The sequence below is a fragment of the Dromaius novaehollandiae genome, chromosome 23 (assembly GCF_036370855.1).
Source record: "Dromaius novaehollandiae isolate bDroNov1 chromosome 23, bDroNov1.hap1, whole genome shotgun sequence".
NCBI lineage: Eukaryota > Metazoa > Chordata > Aves > Casuariiformes > Dromaiidae > Dromaius > Dromaius novaehollandiae.
The window spans coordinates 11,120,750-11,140,895 of NC_088120.1; the positions used below are offsets into that span (position 1 = coordinate 11,120,750).

At 49.9% G+C, this 20,146-nt stretch overlaps 1 protein-coding gene across 5 annotated transcripts in view; it reads right to left on the reverse strand.

The window, feature by feature from the left end:
• The window catches only part of EPHA10 (EPH receptor A10), a 66,273-nt gene that overhangs the window by 31,510 nt on the left and 14,617 nt on the right, over nucleotides 1–20,146 (reverse strand). For all 5 annotated transcript variants that reach the window (XR_010392713.1, XR_010392712.1, XR_010392715.1 and 2 more), the window contains exons 4-5: nucleotides 10,098–10,253; nucleotides 8,871–9,212 (exon numbers count right to left, since the gene is read on the reverse strand). Coding sequence is in view for 1 of the 5 variants with exons in the window: in XM_064525277.1 (XP_064381347.1) it covers nucleotides 8,871–9,212; nucleotides 10,098–10,253 (498 nt within the window). In the remaining 4 variants the exon portion in view is untranslated. The remainder of the gene's footprint in view (nucleotides 1–8,870; nucleotides 9,213–10,097; nucleotides 10,254–20,146) is intronic.

Sequence of the window (20,146 nt, forward strand, 5' to 3'; positions counted from 1 at the left end):
TTAAGTACCTGTGAAATTTTGTATTTATTACTTAGCTCATTCATCTCTGCTGAAGAAAAAAAGTTATCCTGATGTTTTATTCATGATAATTTGCTCCTTAGTTCCAAGTCCTTTCAGTTTCTACTGAAACAGCAGAAGAGGACCTTAACAGCAGCCCAAGACACATGAAGAGCAAGAGTAAGGCAGGGAGTACTGTGCATGTCTATGCATTTGTATGAACTTGCATCCCCTACACATTGCTTCCTTTTTATTGCAATCTCGCTAAATACTATTTGGCATTTAAAAAAAATTATTCTTCAAGTAAATACACTGGCCCCAGCGCTGACCTTTAAGAGGATATCCAATTGTCCACACGCGGAGAGGGTGGAACAAGTTCACTCCAGCAGCATGAAGTGAGATAAAAAGGTTATTACTATTCCAAACAGACCAAGCAGAACGGGACTAATTCCCCAGCTGGCCTCATCGTAAAGCTACAGAACAAATGAATGCAGAGGTCTGGATCATTCTCAAAACCCAAAATTAAAAGGCTGAACTACAGGGATTTTCACGGGCATTCATCAGGTAAACCTTTTCATAACGCCAGTGACTCCCATAGCGCACATGGCAACCTATCAAACATTTTATATTTTCCAGACCCCTTTGGTTTTTTGTCACTCTTCCTCCTACACAGCAGCCTTTTTGGTTGTTCGGGAAGAGTTCTGCTTTGTCCAAAACGCCACCAGCTCTTGCTGCTAATGCTACACCCTATGTTCCATCATAAACTCATAATGCCAGGTACAAGACAGTACCACAAGGTGAGGTCTATCATTCCTCTAGCACGGCAATTCTGCAACGCGTTTTTGCTGTCACCTTCTTTACGTGAGTCTGTATTACAGAGTGCACGTGAAACTGCTAGTGCCAGCAGCAACCATGTGCCTGGAAGGCTCCCTTCCACGTGCCAGACTTCCAACTCTCAGAGCAATGGCAGGAAGCCCTGTGCCCTCTTGTGGTAGTTCAAAGACCAATAATTAGCATGAACAAATTTGCACCTGTTCTGCACAGTTTTTCTCCAAGCTTTGCAAATCGCACTTTATTTCCACTGCATCAGAGCCACGTTCAGGATAGCACAGACCATAATATGGCATTTGCTGCTGGGGAGGAGCGGGGAGAATGATATTCATATACAAACGTTTCATCAAGATGGGAAAAAAGAGGAATATTCTCACCCCTTAGGACAAAGGTGAGCCATTGGGCTGCAAAAAGACCCCAGGTCTTCACTCTGTCAGGCTGCCAGGAAGGTGGCACCTTCCCAGCGGTGCAGGTCAGCCTTTGTCAGGCTTGCAAACGCACACCGACCCACGCACAGAAACGGAAACGCACACGTACACGCTTCCAGCTCCGGGAACTGGAACAGCAAGGCTAATCCCCACCACCAGCCTTTGGTGTTTCAGTGAGTGCACATAGCTATGTCTTACAAAATGTCAAGTGATGCAGCCTGTTAAGCAGGAGGCTGGCTTCAGCTTAAATTTTGCTCCTGTAATCTAAGTTAAGTGCTCCTCGCTGTTTTATATGACTCCCATCAATAAAATATCACAGAGATGCCCTCCTGTATTTCAGAATCTAGCAAACATTACTTGGCCCCAGTCCTCCTCCTTTCTAAGGAAACTGAGAAAATTCAAAAGGAGTTTGATCAGCAGTGAGCAGGGTATATTAATAACAGGTATCATTAAGGACAGACTGATAAAAACTGAACAAGTAGTCCTGACTGTTAACAAAGTCATCAGGAAAAAATTACACTCACCTAGTAACTTGCTGCACAGCAGAACTCATACTACATGCCAGAGGAGAAGGCACTAGCCTCAAACGCATTTAAAAAGGATTAAAGAAAATCACACAGACTATAAAGCAGCTCACACTGTGAAAAAAAATGTGTCTCCCATCAATATTTTAAACTCCCCTAACAGTGGCTCTATTCTGAAAAAGCAAACATTAAATTATTCACCATTATGCCTGGTTTTATAAACTACTGTACGCGGTTTTGCTCCTCTTAATTAACCAGGGCACCAGCAGAAAAGGCGTAAACCCAGGCGTGTGTACTGAGTCCCTCCACTGGATGAACTGCTACATCTGAAATGGGGATGTCTAGCGGGACACGTGGCCATGCCCTTGCAAGCCCCAAGGGTCCACGTGGTGCTCGCCCAGCTGTCCCGAGGACAGGACGGGACCTACGCGCGTTGCAATGAGCACCTCCAAACTCCTTCCAGAAGGATCAGAGAGGCGGGCCCTGACAGCACGCTGGGATGACTTCTCCTGGGAGTCCTCCTCTGCTTGCAGGCAACCTCTCCGGGAAGGAGCAAGGGCTCCCTAAGGCCTGGAGGATGCTGAGCGAGCGCAACCTTCTAGCCGAGCACAGCGGGAAGGACAAGAGCACCAACTCAGAGACGCACTGCGGGAAGGGGCTCCGGGCCCTCCTTTCTTGGGAGCAGGACTGAGATCGGGGTGCCAACGAAAGCCCATTTTTTCCTATCATGATAACAGAAGGCAACTCACCCTGTTTCAGTTGTCTGCAATAGGCGTTTTGTGCCCATTAATACCACAGTAATTCACTCTCTCTCCCTGCAAACACCAGACGTCAGGCAGTGCTCAGCCCAGTCTCTCCTAGGAGATGAGCACTTCCGAAACACGCAGCTTCAGCGCAGATGAAGATTATGCCCCAACGTCAATCAAAGAGCCAAGAAAAAAGAAGTTAAAGTTAGAGCTCACGCTGCGGAAAGGTCTTTGCTTGGAGAGAGCCCAGCAGGCAGAGACATGCCAAAGAAAGATGCTGCGAGTCTGCGAGGCCCGCGGAGATGGCCGACACGGGGAGCAGCTCGCTCGTCTTGCAAACTGCTTGGCAGAACAACTGTTCCACCCCCGTGCAGTCACACCGGGGGCTGATCAGTGTAATCAGCTGCTGTAGCAGAGCCAAGACAAAGCGCAGATGACCAAAGGGACACACAGCAGACCACAAACAGTAATTCACACCTGTTAATTCGTATGAACTGGCACCAGATAACTCCAGGCTGTGCCATCAGGTGCACTCTGGGAGCTACGTGTCCCACGCCCACGAAATGCCCGAGAAGCTGTCCCCATTGCCCGTGAAGCCCCCGATCAAGAACAGAGACACAGCCACCAAGAGCGGCAGACGCCCCACTCCGCAGGGCTGGGGACACCCGCCCCTGACCCCGGCCAGGGCAGCACCTCCAGGAAGAGGGGGTGCTGGGAGCCCGGGAGACGGCCGTGCGGCAGGGACAAGCCGCCGCCATCCCCACGCTCGGCGCGGGCCCAGAGGGGCACGGCCTTCCCAAAGCCTCCCCGGAAAGGGGAGCCCTGACCAGCCACGGCTCCCCTGCGACACCCGCGCGACGCCCTCCTCTCGCAGGGGGTGGGCGTGAGAAAAGACGGGGGAACCGAGACACGAGTGAGCTGCGCCGCGCTGGAGGGAGACCGAGTCCCGTTCCAGCCACCCTGCTCCGCGCCGCTGCGCCCCACGGCATCGCCGGAGAAAGAAACCCGCTCCCGGGGCGGCGGGCGCTGGACGGGGTCGGACCCAGCAGACGCCCGCTCTCGGGGTGCCCCGGGCTATCTACCAAGCCTCCCTGCGAAACGCGGCAGCCAGGCAGCCGCACGGGGGGCCCAGCTGGTGCTGGGGGGGTTGGGGGCACCGGTGCCAGCCCCGGCTGCAAGTCCCAGCAGCGCCCGCCGGCAAGCGGCCGACCCCTGCTTCAAACTCTGGGGCTGCCGCTGCCTTCCGCCTGCTCGCCCCGGGCTGTTCCGAGGTACGTGGCCAGGGTTGGGCCTGGCTCTAACGCTCATCGCTGGGGCACTGGAATTTGCTTGTTAATAAGCTCTGATCCCAGCAGTCACTGGCTGCTGGAGACAGAGTTGTGTAACTACAGTTCAAAACCTCACTTTTAAGCTAATCCAGGAGGGAGCCTCTCTCGTTAATACATTGCAGATGCCTCTCCTGCCTCCATTGGCATCTACATGCAAACCACAAGAAAGGAGAGCATATGGCGAGCCACAGAGCAAGTTCTAGGGAAGCGAGGAAACCCCCGGGGAGCACGTGCTCCGGCTGGCACAGGCTCCACCGCTGCGGATGGCAGAGGAACGGGAGAATGTCAAGGAACCCAGCAAAACAATCTGAGCATTGCACAGACCAGTCTGCCTGGGTATGTGGAGCATCCATCCCTCAGCCCATTCCCGTCAGTGAAGACATCGCCCTACATCATTCCGGCTCCCGGTCGAACGGTCTCTCCCCCCTTGTCAGACCCAGAGGCAGGAGAGCAGTGATACAGGAACCGAGAGGTCAGTGGGCAAGAACCTGCCCACCGTGTCTGCTGCTCCCCCCATGGCGTGACAGGCCCGTAGCAGGTGGGACACAATCAGGCAGACAAGACTAACCATGAGCTCCCAAAGGCCCCTGCCACCCAGCCCCACGGCACTGCTTGCACTGGGGAGAGCCAGCCATTCCCCTCCGTGACTAATCATTAACACCCAAACAGAGAATGCCCTTGGCACTGTGCCGGGCCACTCCACCCCGGGGTCCTTCCTTCCAAGCCAGGAAAGGAGCCTCATCGGTCGCTGTGCAACTGTTCCAGGTCCTGTTGTTGAGCGGAGAGCAAAGGGCCCACAAGCGTACGCCCTAGTCCCAGGGGACGGCTTGTTCTGGGGTCCGGCCACCCCTCCTGGGTGAGGCTGCTCCGAGCTCGCCAGCGACGGACGGGCACAGAAAGGCCTATTCCGGAGACCCTGATGGGGCACAGACCACATCTCCACAGTCTCAGAAGCAAGAGTGCATCTCAACAGTGGCTGCGTTATTAATCTGCAACAGATTTAAAAGCTCTTTAAGATAGGAGCCGATCCCTGCCAGGAATACAAATGACATCGTCCCACAGCGTACATTTACATAGCTAATGCAGCTCCGCTCCTGCAGGTAAACGGCTCTGTTCTCTCCTCACTTTTATTTAGTCCCATGCTGGGGCCAGATTAGAAAAAAACACAGTATTAATTTTGCCTCCCGTAGACTAAAAAGCATCTTTTCTTTTCCCCTGCAAATACAATGAACAACTGCTAATTCCCTCTTGTGAGCACTGAAAGGGAAGGGCAGTGTGAAAGCTGTACTCAGAGCTATATTTAGGGAAGCTGGGATCTGACAGCTAAATAAGGTCTTGTTGCTTTGTTTAATTTTTCCTCTGAATCTGCATATCTACAGCCAGAGCTTTTCTGCTGCTGCAAATGCCATCCCTGAGACCATCCTATCACAGCTGTGAATGAAGCTACATCTGCTTCAGTCATCCCTAGTCTCGCTTGCCTCTTATCTCCAGCCCCATCCGGCGCTGCTACGATGGGCTTTAAGGAACAGGGGAATCGCTTTGGCTCCCACGACTCCGGACTCGGCTGGAAGACGGCATGCTTTGAAGAGTCCTTCTAACCCCTGATTGACCGGTTTGTGCCAAGCCGAGGACAACACCATAAATAGCTCAGGGATCCTTCCGGGACTGCCACGTGCTGGTGCGCAGGGGGAACGAATGCTCCGTTTATTTCCCACTACAAAGACTATTTTTCATCTGCAAATTGGGGACCGGGGCAGTGAGGGCTGCAGCAACCTGAAAGCATCCCCGGTCCCTCTTCCCAGGGGCCAGTGGCATTAGACACCTAGCTACACGGCTAAAGGCGCTGGTCCGGGCAGCGTTTTCAGACGCCGGTCCAGCAAGCTGTCCACGGCAGCCGTGCCTCCAGGTCCTCTCTATACAGCCCTCCGCATGCACAGGGCCTTCACCTCGCCTCCACCCAGCTCCTGGGAACAGCTCAGGGAGGAGATGCAGTGGTGCAGACCATGCCCAAGACAGAGCCAGGAACCCGCCAGAAGCTCCCAAGCCCTCGCGGCAGTGACGTCCTGCCCTGCCCAAGCACCGCAGCCACCTCCGCAGCCACCGCAGCCACCTCCCCTGCGCAGGCCCTGGCGGCGAGGGCACGGGGGGCCCTGGACACACGCCTCCCACACAGGAGGGGCCCCACCGAGCTGGGACAGGCCCCACCGCAGCACAGACCTCCCACCCAGTCCAAGGGGCCGTGCGAGTCTGCCCCAGCACAGAGGAATCCAGGCTCGCAGAGACCAACAAGCTCTTTAAATAGACCCAAGCGCCCAGGTCCTCTGACCGGCTCTTGCACTCCGTAGTCGAGCTTTGCTTTCACTCGTCCCTGCCCATGGACAGGCTCCCTCACGGACGGAGACGAGTCTCTTGCCTTAGAGGGGTATTACAGGCACATCAGACTGAGACACCACACACTAAAGAGGTGACCTTTCCTCCCTCTTTGCTGATAGGCACAAGTTAATTATCACCATCATTTTTTACATATCATATCAAAGCAAGAGGGATTAGGTCACCTGAGAATCTGCAGAAAGGGCAAAAGAACAAAAGCAGCAGCTCCAGCCCAGCAATTCCACTCCCTCCCTGCACCTTGATAAGAGACAATTCCAGATGTAAAAAATTTAAGTGTTTCAAGAAACTTCCTGAACTGTGCTGGAACCTCAGCTGCTCAGCTAATTCTGTACCACCATCTGCATCCGGAAACTTGTCAGCTTGACAAGAGACATTGATTTTGAGCAGATTACAAGATTAATTATGCCATATTCTTTATGTGTATTTCAGTTCCTTTAGGAGTATACAGTGTTGAGTAAGGGGCTGAAATTCCCACGTCCCCAGAAGAAAAGCTGTATTAAATACACTTACAGTTAAGGTATGTGTTGATAGTATGGACTCACTGCTTCACTCCCTATAGAATGGGTAGAGCATTTGCTGCCCTTACTGTGCCGTTTCTGTAGCCTCAGACACTGAAGCTCCCCAGGCAAGGATGCAGTTCCCGAGCACAAGCTCACCCCGTGCTCTGCCAGGACACCCCTTCGGGACCCTCTCTGGAGAAGCGTCTCTTTATTATTAGATACCATTAAGCCCTTCCCAGCTTCTACGCTGGCTCTGCAAACAGATCGGTGCTGCTGCACTTGGCAAGCTGCTGGCTGTGGAAGGATGTCTTGCCAGCCGGGGGGGAGGCAGAGCAGCACGGGGAACATGCTTCTTCTGCAGAGCCAGAAACATCTATTGCTGGTAGCAAAGGGAACTCATTCACCCAGTGCCCCGTGAGCAGCTAGGACACGCAGTCCTTGTTACCTTCGTGGCACCATGTGCATCCACAGCAGTTCCCAGAAGGGGCTAATCTGACTTCTCCCATTTCAGAATTGAGTCATTCACCTGCCTGACTTGGGGTAAGGAATAACCTGAGCTCAGGAAATAGAAGATCTTCCGAGCTGTATCTATCCATGAGCAGCAAAGATCCTAATTAGGAGTGACACCTCCACTGAAGAGCAGTCTGTGGCACAGCATCCACAGAACAGATTCATAAAGATTATTATATGAGGAAAGAGAAAGCAACAACACATACAAAAACACTTGATCAAGTGGTGGGAAAATTATTTATAACAAGATCAAAGTTTAATCTCTTCAGATGAAACTGCTGGCCAATTCCTGACAAGAGGTATGTGAGGATCATCTGTCTCCATTAACTGTGGCTTGGCAAAGGGTTTTCATGCAAATTAATAATGTAACCGCAGAGGAATAGACAAGGACACAACAAGCCACAGCTGATTTTCCTTAGGCATAGCTAACGACTGAGCAGAGAACAAACCCCTCTCCAGCCAGCCAAGGGCTCTGCCTGTGCACACAGAGTGGATGCCTGCTTCCCCCGTGGCAAGAAAATAGAAACGTGAAGCCTAAAATAGAAATGGACACTTACAGCATGAAATTGTGCCACAGAACAGCATAGAAAAGAGAGATGAAATCAAAGTTTCCATTTCCAAAGGATAGCCAATATCTGAATCATTCTATTTTTATGAGTTTTTCTTATGAATGGGCTGAAAATGCTGTTTCTTTGAAGATACTTTTTGTGATGTGTATATTCAAACTGTAACCTGATCACACAGCAGACTCATCTTTTCACCAGAGGCTGTTTCTTAGAGCACCACTGCCACAATACTCCACTGCCATCCAGTTGCTGAGTAGCTTTGAGCCAGCACAATGCGATGAGAGTTAACAGGGTCACACAACAGGCCACATAGAAAACCAAACCACGGGCTTTTCTAAACACACCACGCTCCTATTATCTCCATGCTACCAATCAAAACCACTTTGAGAATGTCGTGGACAGGTCTCCATCTCTTCCCTTCCATCTATAAGTGACCCTCATCACTGAGCACCCAAGAATCTAATGGTGGTGCAAAAGGAGACATATTAGACACTTCCAAGAAACTGGGCAGGTAGAGTCCAAAGACTGGTCACGCATGCTCTAGAAACCACATCCTTTAAGCAACAAAGCCACAAGACTCACAGCTGAACAGACTAATATACCAAAAATGTGACACGAGCACAAAACAGAGTGTGAATCTGTTTTCTTGGTAAAATGGGAGTGAGGCATTGCTCCGATTTCAACAGTCACTTGCATTAAATAGCAGCTGCCTAGGAAGCTGTGCTCAACTCTGTAGCCTGCTACTTGGCTGCACACATCCAGGCAGCCCACAGGGCGTTCACTGGGACTCATGGAAAAACCAAAAGCAGAAGCTTCCCGCTGTATTTTGGGGAGCAGGGCTGGAACCTGACTTCCACCAACCGCACTAGCAGTTTGTTGGGTCGCACAAGCCGCTCGCTGTGGTAGTGGTTGCAGGTAGTTCAAGGCCATACATGCTCCCCACCATCCCTCATCACCCTTTGAGTCCCGCGTTGTAAGTAGAGATCCTGAGACCGCAGGAGCAAAGAGGCAGAGGACACCTAGAGCGGCGCAGCTGGGGCAGCCCATACCTGCAAGGCCGGTAGAGATATTCACTTCGGCATACTGCTGCCTCGATAACGGGCCGACGTCTGAGACGCCGTTGACAGCTGCCACTCGGATGGTGTAGTTAACGCGCGGCAGCAAGTTCACCAAGGTGACGGTCCGCTCCACAAGTCCCGTCTGCTGCGGCACGAAGCCCACGCTGCTGCCGCACCGCTCGCAGCGTCCCCGCAGCGCCTCCGAGCACCGGCGGCACCACAGGCTGTAGGTGACGTCGCTCCGGCCGCCCGAGTCCGCGGGGGCACTCCACTCCAGGACCAGCGTCGACTGCTTCAGGCTGTAGACCAGGTTCCTCGGAGCGGATGGCGGACCTGGAAGCAGAAGAGTTGCATCACTGCGCGGGTGCTGGAAGAGCCAAGTGCCGCACGGGGAAGGCGGGGCAAAGGGACAGGCCTGCTGCAGCTGGAGCAGCAGAACACAGACACGGACGACGGAGCAAGAGAGACCAGCGCACGGGAGCACAAGGACGTGCTCAGAGGTGTGCAGCGTGGGCTGGGAATACGGAATGCAGGGTCCACACTGAAGGAACATTTCATACATAAAAACAAGCAAGCAACTAGCATTAAAGCTTGAGAAGTACCTAGCTGTCCTTCTAGCTGCTCCATACAGCCCTCACCCCTGCCAGCCACACGCTCAGCTCCAGCTGAGATTTGGCTACAAAACAGCCTGGAGCCAAGCCCCCCGCTCAGCCACGTCGCTCTCAGGCGGATCAGGAGGGTTTCCTGTTGTTGTGCAGGCAGTTCTGTGGTGTCCACCACTACAGTAGCTAGGGTCCAATCCAATTAACTAGAGGCCATCTAATCAAAATCTGCGAACTCCTATATTGACTAAATGACTGTGCCCTAGTTCTACTGGGGAGTGCCTGCAAGCCTCACAGCACGTTTATCTCATCGGATTTCAGCCCTGTAATCTCATGCCACGAGCTCTGCAGAGTAAGCACCATCCTCCCAGCCTTTCCTCACTGCGGTACCACCCTTGTGCAGGCAGGACCTCCCAGGGACATCCATGCACAGAAACAGCTCCCGTGGGCTAGCATGTTCTGAGAGCGGTGGCCCATGTACCCGTGCCTGGGCTCTGACGGCCCCCCAGGCACCCCACTCTGTCCCGCACTGCAGGATGCATGCGGGACAGCAGCAGTGTCTGCAGCCCCGTTTTCTTGCTCGTTTACAAAGAGCTGACATTTCAGCAAGACATACGTGTGCAGGAGGCAGACGGTGGGTCTGATGGGGACCTGGAGTAGTTCTTCTGGCATGAACAGAATGTGGAGGCTTCTTCATGTGTGAAGCTGTGCTCAGGGCAAGGAGAGCAGAGAGGGAGACGGAGGGAGAGCTTGTAAAATCCAGGAAGGCAAGCTGAAAAGACAGAGAGAGGGAGTTACGGAAAGAACATCACAAGCAGACTGGAGGATGTGTTTGATGACTTCACCTCCCTGTTCCCTGGGATATCCTTTGCCTGCCATTGGCTGGCAGATATCACCCTCCAAGCCGCCTTCTCTGAGCACCTCTGTGATCCTGGCACCAAGAGAGGTGGCTCTCTGGTCTGGTCCAGAGGGGACGTTTTGATGCTGCAGCTCTGCACCGAGTTCCAGGCTCTGTGACTTTCCAGGGACTGGGGAGGTGCTGGAGAGAATGGTTGGATGCCAGCTACCACCTGCAGCAACACATGAACGGTAGCAGGAGGCAACGGAAGGACATGGAGGAGGAAGCGGCTTCAGAAAGATGCAGGAAATGGAAAACACACGGTTCAGTGTTGTCAGGTTGGCAGAGCAGAAGTGACATGGGAGGAACAAGACTCAGTGACAACCAAAAAGGAGAGGAACATTGGAAATGGAGAAGTCAGAGACCTCAACCAGTCACCGGTTTCGTACAGGGACCCAAGCCACAAGGCTGCCTCGCTGGCGGCTGTGGCTTTACGAGTGCAGATGACAGAGCAGAGGCAGTGAGACAGTGTACTGAAGTCATCAAACAACAGTAGCATAAATTTGCTTTTATAGGACACACACTGGCTTCCTTTATCCTTTGAAAAATGGCTTTGATATTCAAACAAGTAATTCACACTCTGGTCAAGGATTTGCTTGATCTTTACCACAAGCAGCACACAGCCTAACAGCAGTCCCACTGGCAGGATACCCGGGAGCTAGTTCTGCAGAAAAGACATCATTTTACAAAAGCAAAAAAAGCTGTAGAACTCTAAAAAGCAGTTTGCAATAGCTTCAATTTGACCTTAAGAGACTTGAAAAGAAAGCAGCCTGCAAGCAAACGTGTGCCTGTCACTGCTAGATGCCAAGAGCTGGGGGCATGCCGCGTGCACCTCCTGCCTTGCCTCCGCAGCGGTCTCAAACCAGCGCTTCTTCTGGGGCTGGGCAGCTCCTCCGTTTACCCCCGGCAGAGCCAACAGGAGAAGCACCGCATTCGTCTCAGCTGGATTTCGAGCCCTACAGAAGCACTCATGTTTTGCTTAGCTTCTTCATCTTCTTGATGTGGTGCTGCTGACTGCTGCCCCTTCATCAGCTCCCTGAATATTTAAACTTAATCACTTCTAAACTTCCTAGATGAACAGCTCCACTAAAGCAGCCCCCTCCCTCCTCATTTTTAAGGAGTTGGCTGCCGAGCCTGTTCATTTTGCAGATTATTCCAGTGCACTCCAGTTCATGAATTTTTAGCATGACACAAAACTAGCAGCTACAGCTGTGATCTTAGGACAAAGTAGCAGACATACAGCCTCAGTGGAGGACAGGATTCTTGCACGGGATGCCGAAAATGGCAAACGTTTGGAGACATTAATTTACCTACCACAAGGCCTGTAGAGACTCACAGTGCCCTGTAACTACACACGGAGAGGGAACGCAGCACCGTCCCCAAAGTCCGCACTCTCCAGTGGCCCCTTATCCCCTGGCAGCTGGTGCACAGACGGCAGAGCTGAGAACAGCCAAGCACATTGGAGAACTCTGCTTTTTTATATTTTAGATACATCCTTTCAATAGTTATCTAAAAGCCTTGTTCCTTGACACACCAGATCCCCGAGTGCCAGGTACACGTGCAGCAAGGGCAGGGATGCAAGTGCCCAACAGCCTTAGAGACAGCTTAGACCTTGGGAACATGCTATGTGATTTTAAAGAGCACCAAATACAGACAAAGCTGGTAAAAAGCAGATTTGGCCTCCTTAAGTCTATTTCAGTCATGCACAAGTAGTAAAAAGAGACTTCCTTGTATCTGGGATAGAAACAATGCAATCTTCCAACAGATGGAGACTCCATGTTACATTTCTACAGTAAAATAGAACAGTTAATTGTTAAAACAGAGAATTAAAAAGACTTTAAAAAATGAGGGAACCAAAATTAGCAATTATTCCTGGGTTCCTCTGAGCTGTGGTTCCTAGTCCAGCTGGAGAGGACAAAGCGTTTCGGCCCACGAGGACTGCATTTCAGCAGCCACGGCACAGGGAACGGCGACCGAGCTGGGCGCCAGGATCCCGGGCTGCCGCTGGGCCGAGCGGCACTTCCAGGGCACAGGCTGCCCGACCCGCCTGAGATGTCTGTGCCGGGCGAGATGATCCCCGTCCCAGAAGCTCCCATCGCTCTCATCAGCTGCGGGTGGAGCCCAGACACCTCCGGCAGCTGCCAGCGCCTACCTGCAGCGGGAGCTGCTGCACGGCCCCTCTCCCGGCCTGGGCTGGAGCAGCTATTGCCAGGAAGCTGCACCTCCTTAAGAAGAATCTATCTTTCCTCCTGGATCACGCAAACTCTTAGCAGCAGCTGCTGCCAGTACGGGACTGGAGATCCAGCAGTGTTATACTCGCCTCTCCCATTTCAGAGCCTGCACGCCTTGAGTCCCAGATGAAGCTGACCTTTAAAAGCACTGCCTTGACAAACGCTACAGAGAAGTAAGATTAAGACAGTGTTCCACTATGTATAGTAAAGGTCATCCCCTACTTAGAGGGCTGGATAAAACACAAAAAGAGCAGCAAATGTTTAAATTACCTCCAAAACTTCTATCTTTCCATTTATATTTGAGAAATGAGGAAAAACTAATATTAGATTAATATAATGGGGGCATATTTGGCTTGCTTTTCCTTCAGTTAGCCAGTACTGACCACACCACAGCACAGAAATATCGCCAGTGGCATGCTGGGGATCCCAAAGCACTTGGTGCACAGCGCACCGTCACTTCTGGGGAGAACAGCACGCATCCCACAACGGTGGAAAAGGAAGCCAGATTTCAACACAGAAACCCAGCACAAGAATTTAGCACCTCAAGGTCTCGGCTGAAAGAGTCGCACACAGTGAGCTGAATACTTGCTGTGTCTGTTCCGAAGAGGAAGAGAATCATCAGGCCTCTAGATGTGCCGAGCGACACAAACTTTCTTGAATAATTAAGCACTTCCCTGGGACTCTGCAGAGAGATGACCAGAACGTGTACACAGAGCTGTGACACAGCACGTGGCTAACTCTGCTTTTGGGCAAGGACCACGGCTGTAGTCGTTGCATCTTGTAGCGTGCTCTGCAGCTGGAGACGGGATGCTGCAGGCTGGGGCTCGCGTTGCCAGAGAACACACGCTTATCTGTGAAGCCAAAGGCAACTGGGAGAATTGCTACCCGTTAAGAAACCCAGCGCAGGTCTGGTCTCCTTGGCACCTCCCTGCGACACAGCCCTGGGACGGACCGAGCTCTCACGAGCCTCGGTGCTGCAGCCTCCGTCAGAGCTGATCCGTTCCCACGGGCAGAAACCTATCTCGTTACGGCATCAAAATCTGAACGTTGGCGTGGATTCCTGCTTATGCCCTTTGTCAGGCAGAACAGAAAAATCAATCTTGTTTACAAACTTGATGGGACCTGAACAATAAAACCAGAAAATACACTGCCTCATACCTCAGATTTAAAGGCAAGCCTGACAAGTTACAGAAATTTGACATCTCATCATAGGAAACTGAGCATTTTCAATTAGAAGCATCTTTCAGGCTGTTCCTCCCTGTTTGCTAATAACTAGAAGTAAGTTTACAGAAGTGTCTGTCAGAACATACGTCAGTTAATAACTGTATGAAATGCCTCTATTTGCGTTTACCAGAAACGCAGGCACCACGATGCTGCGCAGGCGAGAGCCCTGCAAGGCGTCCGGTGCTCAGCCTAGTCCTCAACCGTGTTTCAAAACAACTCTGGGACTCGGGTGAAGGAACATTTGATAGATCATAAATGTATCTCAGTTTCTTTTCTCAGATAAAATCCCACTCTCTTCCATCTCCTCCTACAAGTGTTTTTCTTGGTCCCCAGCTGTTTTAGGTATCCCTATTATTCTGCAGTACCAATTTTTCCAGTAGCAATGACAGCTCTCGAGATCAGTCCATCAATTTATAGAATGAAATTCTTTTTTGTACACTAGTCTCCATTCTATTCCTTGTCCTCTGGTACTACTAAAACCTATTAAATAATAAAATTCAATGATACGTGATCCTAGAGCCAAAGAAAAACAGCTGGGCAGGTCAGATCACAATTAATTGCTTCTCCAGCTCCATCGTATGTGTTCCCACAAGCTACTGCCTGTTCAGATGTTTCTTACTCATTTCACTAACAGCGAGAGCACGTGTTCCCTTCTTGTAATAACACTGTGTGCACACAGTCAAACCAGTAGCAGAACAAGCAACACTGATTTGTGCCACAGCTTGGCAGATAACCTGGCATGATACACCCGTGGGAAGTCTTTCCTCTTACGTACACATCTGCAGCAGTTCTTCGGACAAGAGAGGATGATTCTATCAAAAGAAGAAAACAACATCCGCTTTCATGTCCAGCTTTTCCATAGGGAGAGTAGAAGCAATCAAGGATGCAGAGCTGAAAAATGCATGGTAGCTTAGTCAGACTGTCACAGGATATATCTTTAATTTTCCCTCTCCAACAACATTCACACATCTTCATCTCACAGCACCGCGAAGCCTGCCAGCTAGACTCTTCCACCACTGTCTCCTAGGCACAACACTGCTGGTCTCTGAGTCACAACTCCAAGGGATGGGCAAAAACTGCTCCTTCTTCAGGAAGGGATTAAATATTTTCTAAGCTACAGTTCGCTGAGTGTACAAGTTTTGTCTAAAAAAATGGCAAGTGAGATCCCTGGCTGAAATCCTGATTTATTGGCAAAAAGGCATCAGAGTTTGAGCAGCTTTATCTTGTTAATCAATGAACAGCGATTAAAAGCGACTCACTCTAAGTGCACCAAGCAGCACAACCTGACTGCAGGATACAGGCTCTGTAAGCCTCGGAGTTGATCGTAGTTGCTGTTCCAGTGAAGCATGGCCAAGATTTTGCATGCAGCAGTAAAATAAAGTTATTAATCACCCTTTGCTGCATTAACCAGCTGGTCAGCAGCTTTTTATGTTGTGCACATGCAAAACCTATCATTGCCAACAGTTGACTACTCCAAACAATTAATTTAACATCCATTTTCTCTCTGAAGTATGGAAACATTAACCACACTTAACAAGCAGGAATACTGAGACAGAACAACTACACGATTGGCAGAGTCATACAAGACAAGTAGGACCAAGAGTGGGACTCAAGTCTTTGGAGGTCCAGTCAGCATGCTGACTGCTCAACTAAATATGGAAGGTGACCCTTAAGGATTCCCACTTTTCTGCTACAAATGCCCTGCACATTGATTTGAACACACACACACACACAAAAAACCACCACACACCACCAACCACACGGCCAAAATGCTATATAATCCAGGGGCATGCAGGGCCTGCAAACCTGAGGCTCTGCAGCATGGAGAGCAATACTCCTTCCCCCTCTCTTCACATCAGTGGCAGTGATTAGACCTCACACCAAAGCTCAAAGCCACCTCCCTGCACGAGTGCCCTGGGGGACAAAGTTGGCTTTTAATTAAGTGAAAGCAAAGGATTTAACCCTATTGCAGAAGCCTATCTGGAACAGGCACTGTTGTTATTAGTGCCCTGCCATGGAATGGTTAAGGCACAGAGCAAAGCTACAGTCCAGAGAGCATCCTGCTCTGTTCTTCCCGCAGATCCAAGGCTTCCACTTGCAATCCTATCAAGAGCAGAGCCAAGCAGCCATCTCTGAATGTAACTGCATCAGCAGTAATTTGTCTCCTAGGGAAAAGACAATCTTCTTTAAAAGAGCAAAAAGCCTGGGTGAGCTAACGAAAGTGGCATCTTGTAATTCAGCAAGTTTGAGGGAAATTCTGCCTCTGCCACTTGTAGTGGGGACAGCGCACATCTGGGGATAGCGGGAGGTGCCACACACAGCTGTTTTGCTCTTGCTGTCTCACTGAGGTAACAGCAGAGATACCGCAGATGGGATTAACAGCAGGAAGAAGAGTTGGATCCACCACGTGCCCACTAGGTTAAAAAGTCTGTGCACAGAGACACACCACAGTATCAGATTTTATTATCACAGTGGGAGCCAGCTCAGGCACTCTCCAAGTTTGTCCCAGCCAGGCAACCCGTGGCCGTTCAGCCATCATACCTCTCTGTATGCGACTTTACTGCACCTGTAAATCACGTTGATGCATCAGGCCCACTCTCTGCTGAAGCGGTAAAACCTCCCATCCTTTCCCAAGTTTGTGAGAGTACCTGGCTGGCTCTGAATATTGTAGCAGGATCAGCTGCAAAATGTTTTGTAAATTATGCAGTGGGTTTTTATCAAACAAATGTAAGCAGAAGCATGGGAACATTCACTGACACTGCCCCAGACAAATCAATAGAGTCCAGTGACACCAAAAATCCATTTCCAGCAGCTTATGAGTCTTCTAATTAAAAAGCGTTCATCATTTTGCAGAGGAAGGGACTGAGACCTAAGTAAATACTGAAGCTTAGCGTAAAATATTAAAAGAATGAGCCTAGATGGAAGATTAAATAGTGGGTGGAAACTGCTTCATATCATGGGTTTAGGAATAAAGCCACTTAACCCAGACAACTTCATATTAATGTTAATACAAAAAAAAAAAAAAAAAAAAAAAAAAATCAGACAAAGCACATCAAATATATCTCCTGCCTGTCTCTGCAGCTGGAACACGTATGCGCGTGTGCACGCGCACATGCTTTTTCGTCGCTGCTTTAGTCATGCTATGCTCTGCCATGCATGGAAAGCGACTTGCCTGTAGTCTTCAAGGGAATCAGTATTTGCTGCTGCAGGAAGACCCTACCTGGGGGTGCAATTCAGGACAAACGTTTTAAAGATCACATCAGGATGCCACACAGGGGCTGCATTTCTTAGCCCACCGACACAAAACTGTATTTCAGTTGCCCTCGCAGCAGGTTCCCCGTCCCTGGAGCAGACTTCCGGGCCTCACACTACTCTTACAAACTTACTTTTTTGGGAAACGAAGAAAAGATTCCAAAGCAGTAAAGAGCAACCCCACGTACCCTGCTCAAAATATCACCTCCTTCCTCCTCCACTCCCGATCATGCAAGAGCAAACGATTAAACCATCTTCCTAGAAGGAAAAATTATTGTTCTTCAGATAGAAGTAATTTAAGGTGAGATAGATTGCTCAGCTGTGTTTTCATTAGGGCTATGCTCTCCTGTGTTTCATTCCTGGGCTACACAAACCAATTACATCAAGATGAGGAATACCAGAGAGACTGGGGGACAGTTATCCTGACAGGGCTGCGGATGGTACAGATGTGTCACCTCTGCTACCCTCACAGCAAACGTACTCCAACGGAAATTGGAAGAGAGACCTTCGTGCCTGCTCCTTGCACGGACTCCTGGAGCCTGACAGCCCCCCCCCCAGCTCCTGGGCCACGCGGAGCGGCCCGAGTTCAGCTGCCAGCTCCAGCAGCTGCGGTGACTGCTCCAGCAAGGACCTGCAAGTGCAGGTGCCGGTTCACCGGTGCTGGAGAGGTCTCACCTCTGCTCCGCACTGCCCGCCCCGAGCTCCACGGGCAGCTGTTCCGCCAAACTCTTGAACTCGATTAATGACTCCTGCTGCTGGGGCAATTTCCACAAGGTCCAAATCCTCTGAAGAACAAATTCAGCTAGGAGGGAAGCCACAAGAGATCAATTTGTTTCCACAGATGGAAGTCATCTTCTGGACTCCGACTCACCTCCCTGACTCACCTTCCAGGCTTTTGCCCTGACCCACGGCTAAGACGAGCTGCTCCTCATTAACACTGGTACCAGTCACGAAATACCCCCGGTCCATGCATCACTAAGTAACCAGCTTCTGGAGTCTTCAAGGAAGATGAAGGAAAGACAGACAGTAACTTGAGTGCTCAGTTATTCAAGGACATTACCAGTCTCCAGAGAGCCATTTTTTCGGCTCGGATAAGCAGCTCATTTAGTGTGCTTTCTTTACGAGATCATCGAGCAGCTCCTGTGGCAGCACCTGCTCCCCGAGGAGCGGGGTGGGTGCAAGACAGGCAGGGGATGCCTGCTCCCCTGCTCGGACCGTGCTGCTGCTGCGAGATGCTGGCAGCACTGCCTGCCACGGGCCGCAGCCCGCGCACGGGATTGCCAGTGCTTCCCTCTCCCCGACCAGCTCCTGATCATCTCCCAGTACGAAACAGCAGCAAAAGATCTACTGGGCCCAGGGCGTAACACAGGTGCTTTGTCAGAAGATGCGAAGCAGGTGCTGGAAGACTGGGGCTGCTCAGTTTGGAAAAGAGATGACCAAGGACTGATGAACTCCATAAAATCACTAACAGTGATTTTTGTGGAGAAGAAAGAGCCTTTATTCACTGTTTCACAAAATACAAGGATGAGGGTGCAGCTAATGCAGTTATCAAGCAGCAGGCTTGAAACAACAACAAAACTCAACTTTTTCATTTAGCATATAGTTAGATTAAACCTCAGTTACAGACTTCAGAGTCTCTCCTACCTCAGACTTGGCCCATCACTGCAGTAAGCATCATTCCCTGATGCTCTGCAATTGCTTGCTTTTCTAACCAGAAAGATCAGCATCAGTGCTAGGACCCTGGAAGGAGAGCTGTCAAGAAGTGCATGCAGACAAGGACAAGTTGCCCAAAAAGTGACAGGGCACCTTGTAAAAAACATACTGATAGAATAAAGTTTCAATGGTATCTATCCAGAGCTGGTGAAAGAGCCTTGTCAACAAATGTCCTTGGGTAATAGAGGCTCTCCTGTCTTCCCCTTACATGCTGGGTTTGCAATCTCACCTTGTCTTATTGCAAAAACTGTAATCAATATTTTGCAGGCAGTGAACGATACTGTTAGAGCCCCACTGTGAGGAAGAGAAAGAAATCTTGTCCAATCTCTCTGCCTGTGCAAGAGGGACAAAGTCATGTAAGAGAGATCAATATGAGCGCTGGATCTCCAGCTCTCCTTATCTCGGTACCTTAACTGCCAAAATGGATATTTCAGGCTGTGCCACTCTGGAGAGAATTCAAAAGTAGTTTTTCTTCTATAGTAAGTTTTTTTCTTTTAATAACTGGTTTTCAATAATACTTTTCAACAGTCTACAGTCCAAGATGTTCCCAGCATCTCCGAAACCTTTAGGACAATGCTACTCTATAATTTTTGCCCTTGTTAAATAATTTGAAGAGCACTGAAATGAAAACCTATGTCCAGAGGCTAGATCTTTGTGCATCTCCAACAATGACCTCTTAATAGTGGAAATTAAATTGGATGATTTAGCCTAGAAGAAAATTAAATACCCAAGCATATTTAGTAAGGTAGTCCTCAAATATCTAGAGGAACATATTTGCTCAAATTCAGTGCAACAGCGTTACTGAAAAGAAATCCATTTCTATTTATGCAGGAATTTTCCTCAAGGACAGACAAAAGCAGATACATCCACTGAGCCAACTGCAATTTACTGTTGTCTTTTTCAGTTCCCTAATGCATCTACCAAATTATTCCTATGCAAAGGACTGACTGACTTATATCTCCAGTACACTCTACTCCTGCCAAGTGCATAATCCCATGCAAAGCTCCCTTGACTGTGGGCAAGATATTTATCCCTTCTCCTGCATTTCAGCAGAATAACCAGTACGGCTATCTAGAAGCCAGGTATCTATAACCTTAAGCCTGACAAGAGTTTTGCAAACAAATTGTGATGCTTGTAATTTTCTGAGTAGTTTGTTCTAAAATTGTCATAGGGTAATTTGTGTCTGGCTCTGTCACAATTTCCATAGCCATAATTATTTCAGACACACTATAATACAGCAATATAATATGCAATCCAGAATAATAAATATCTCCAAGCTTGATCATCACTCCAGAAAAGGGACTGAAGAGAAAGCCTATTTTATATGGGTATTTTGTATGTGCAATT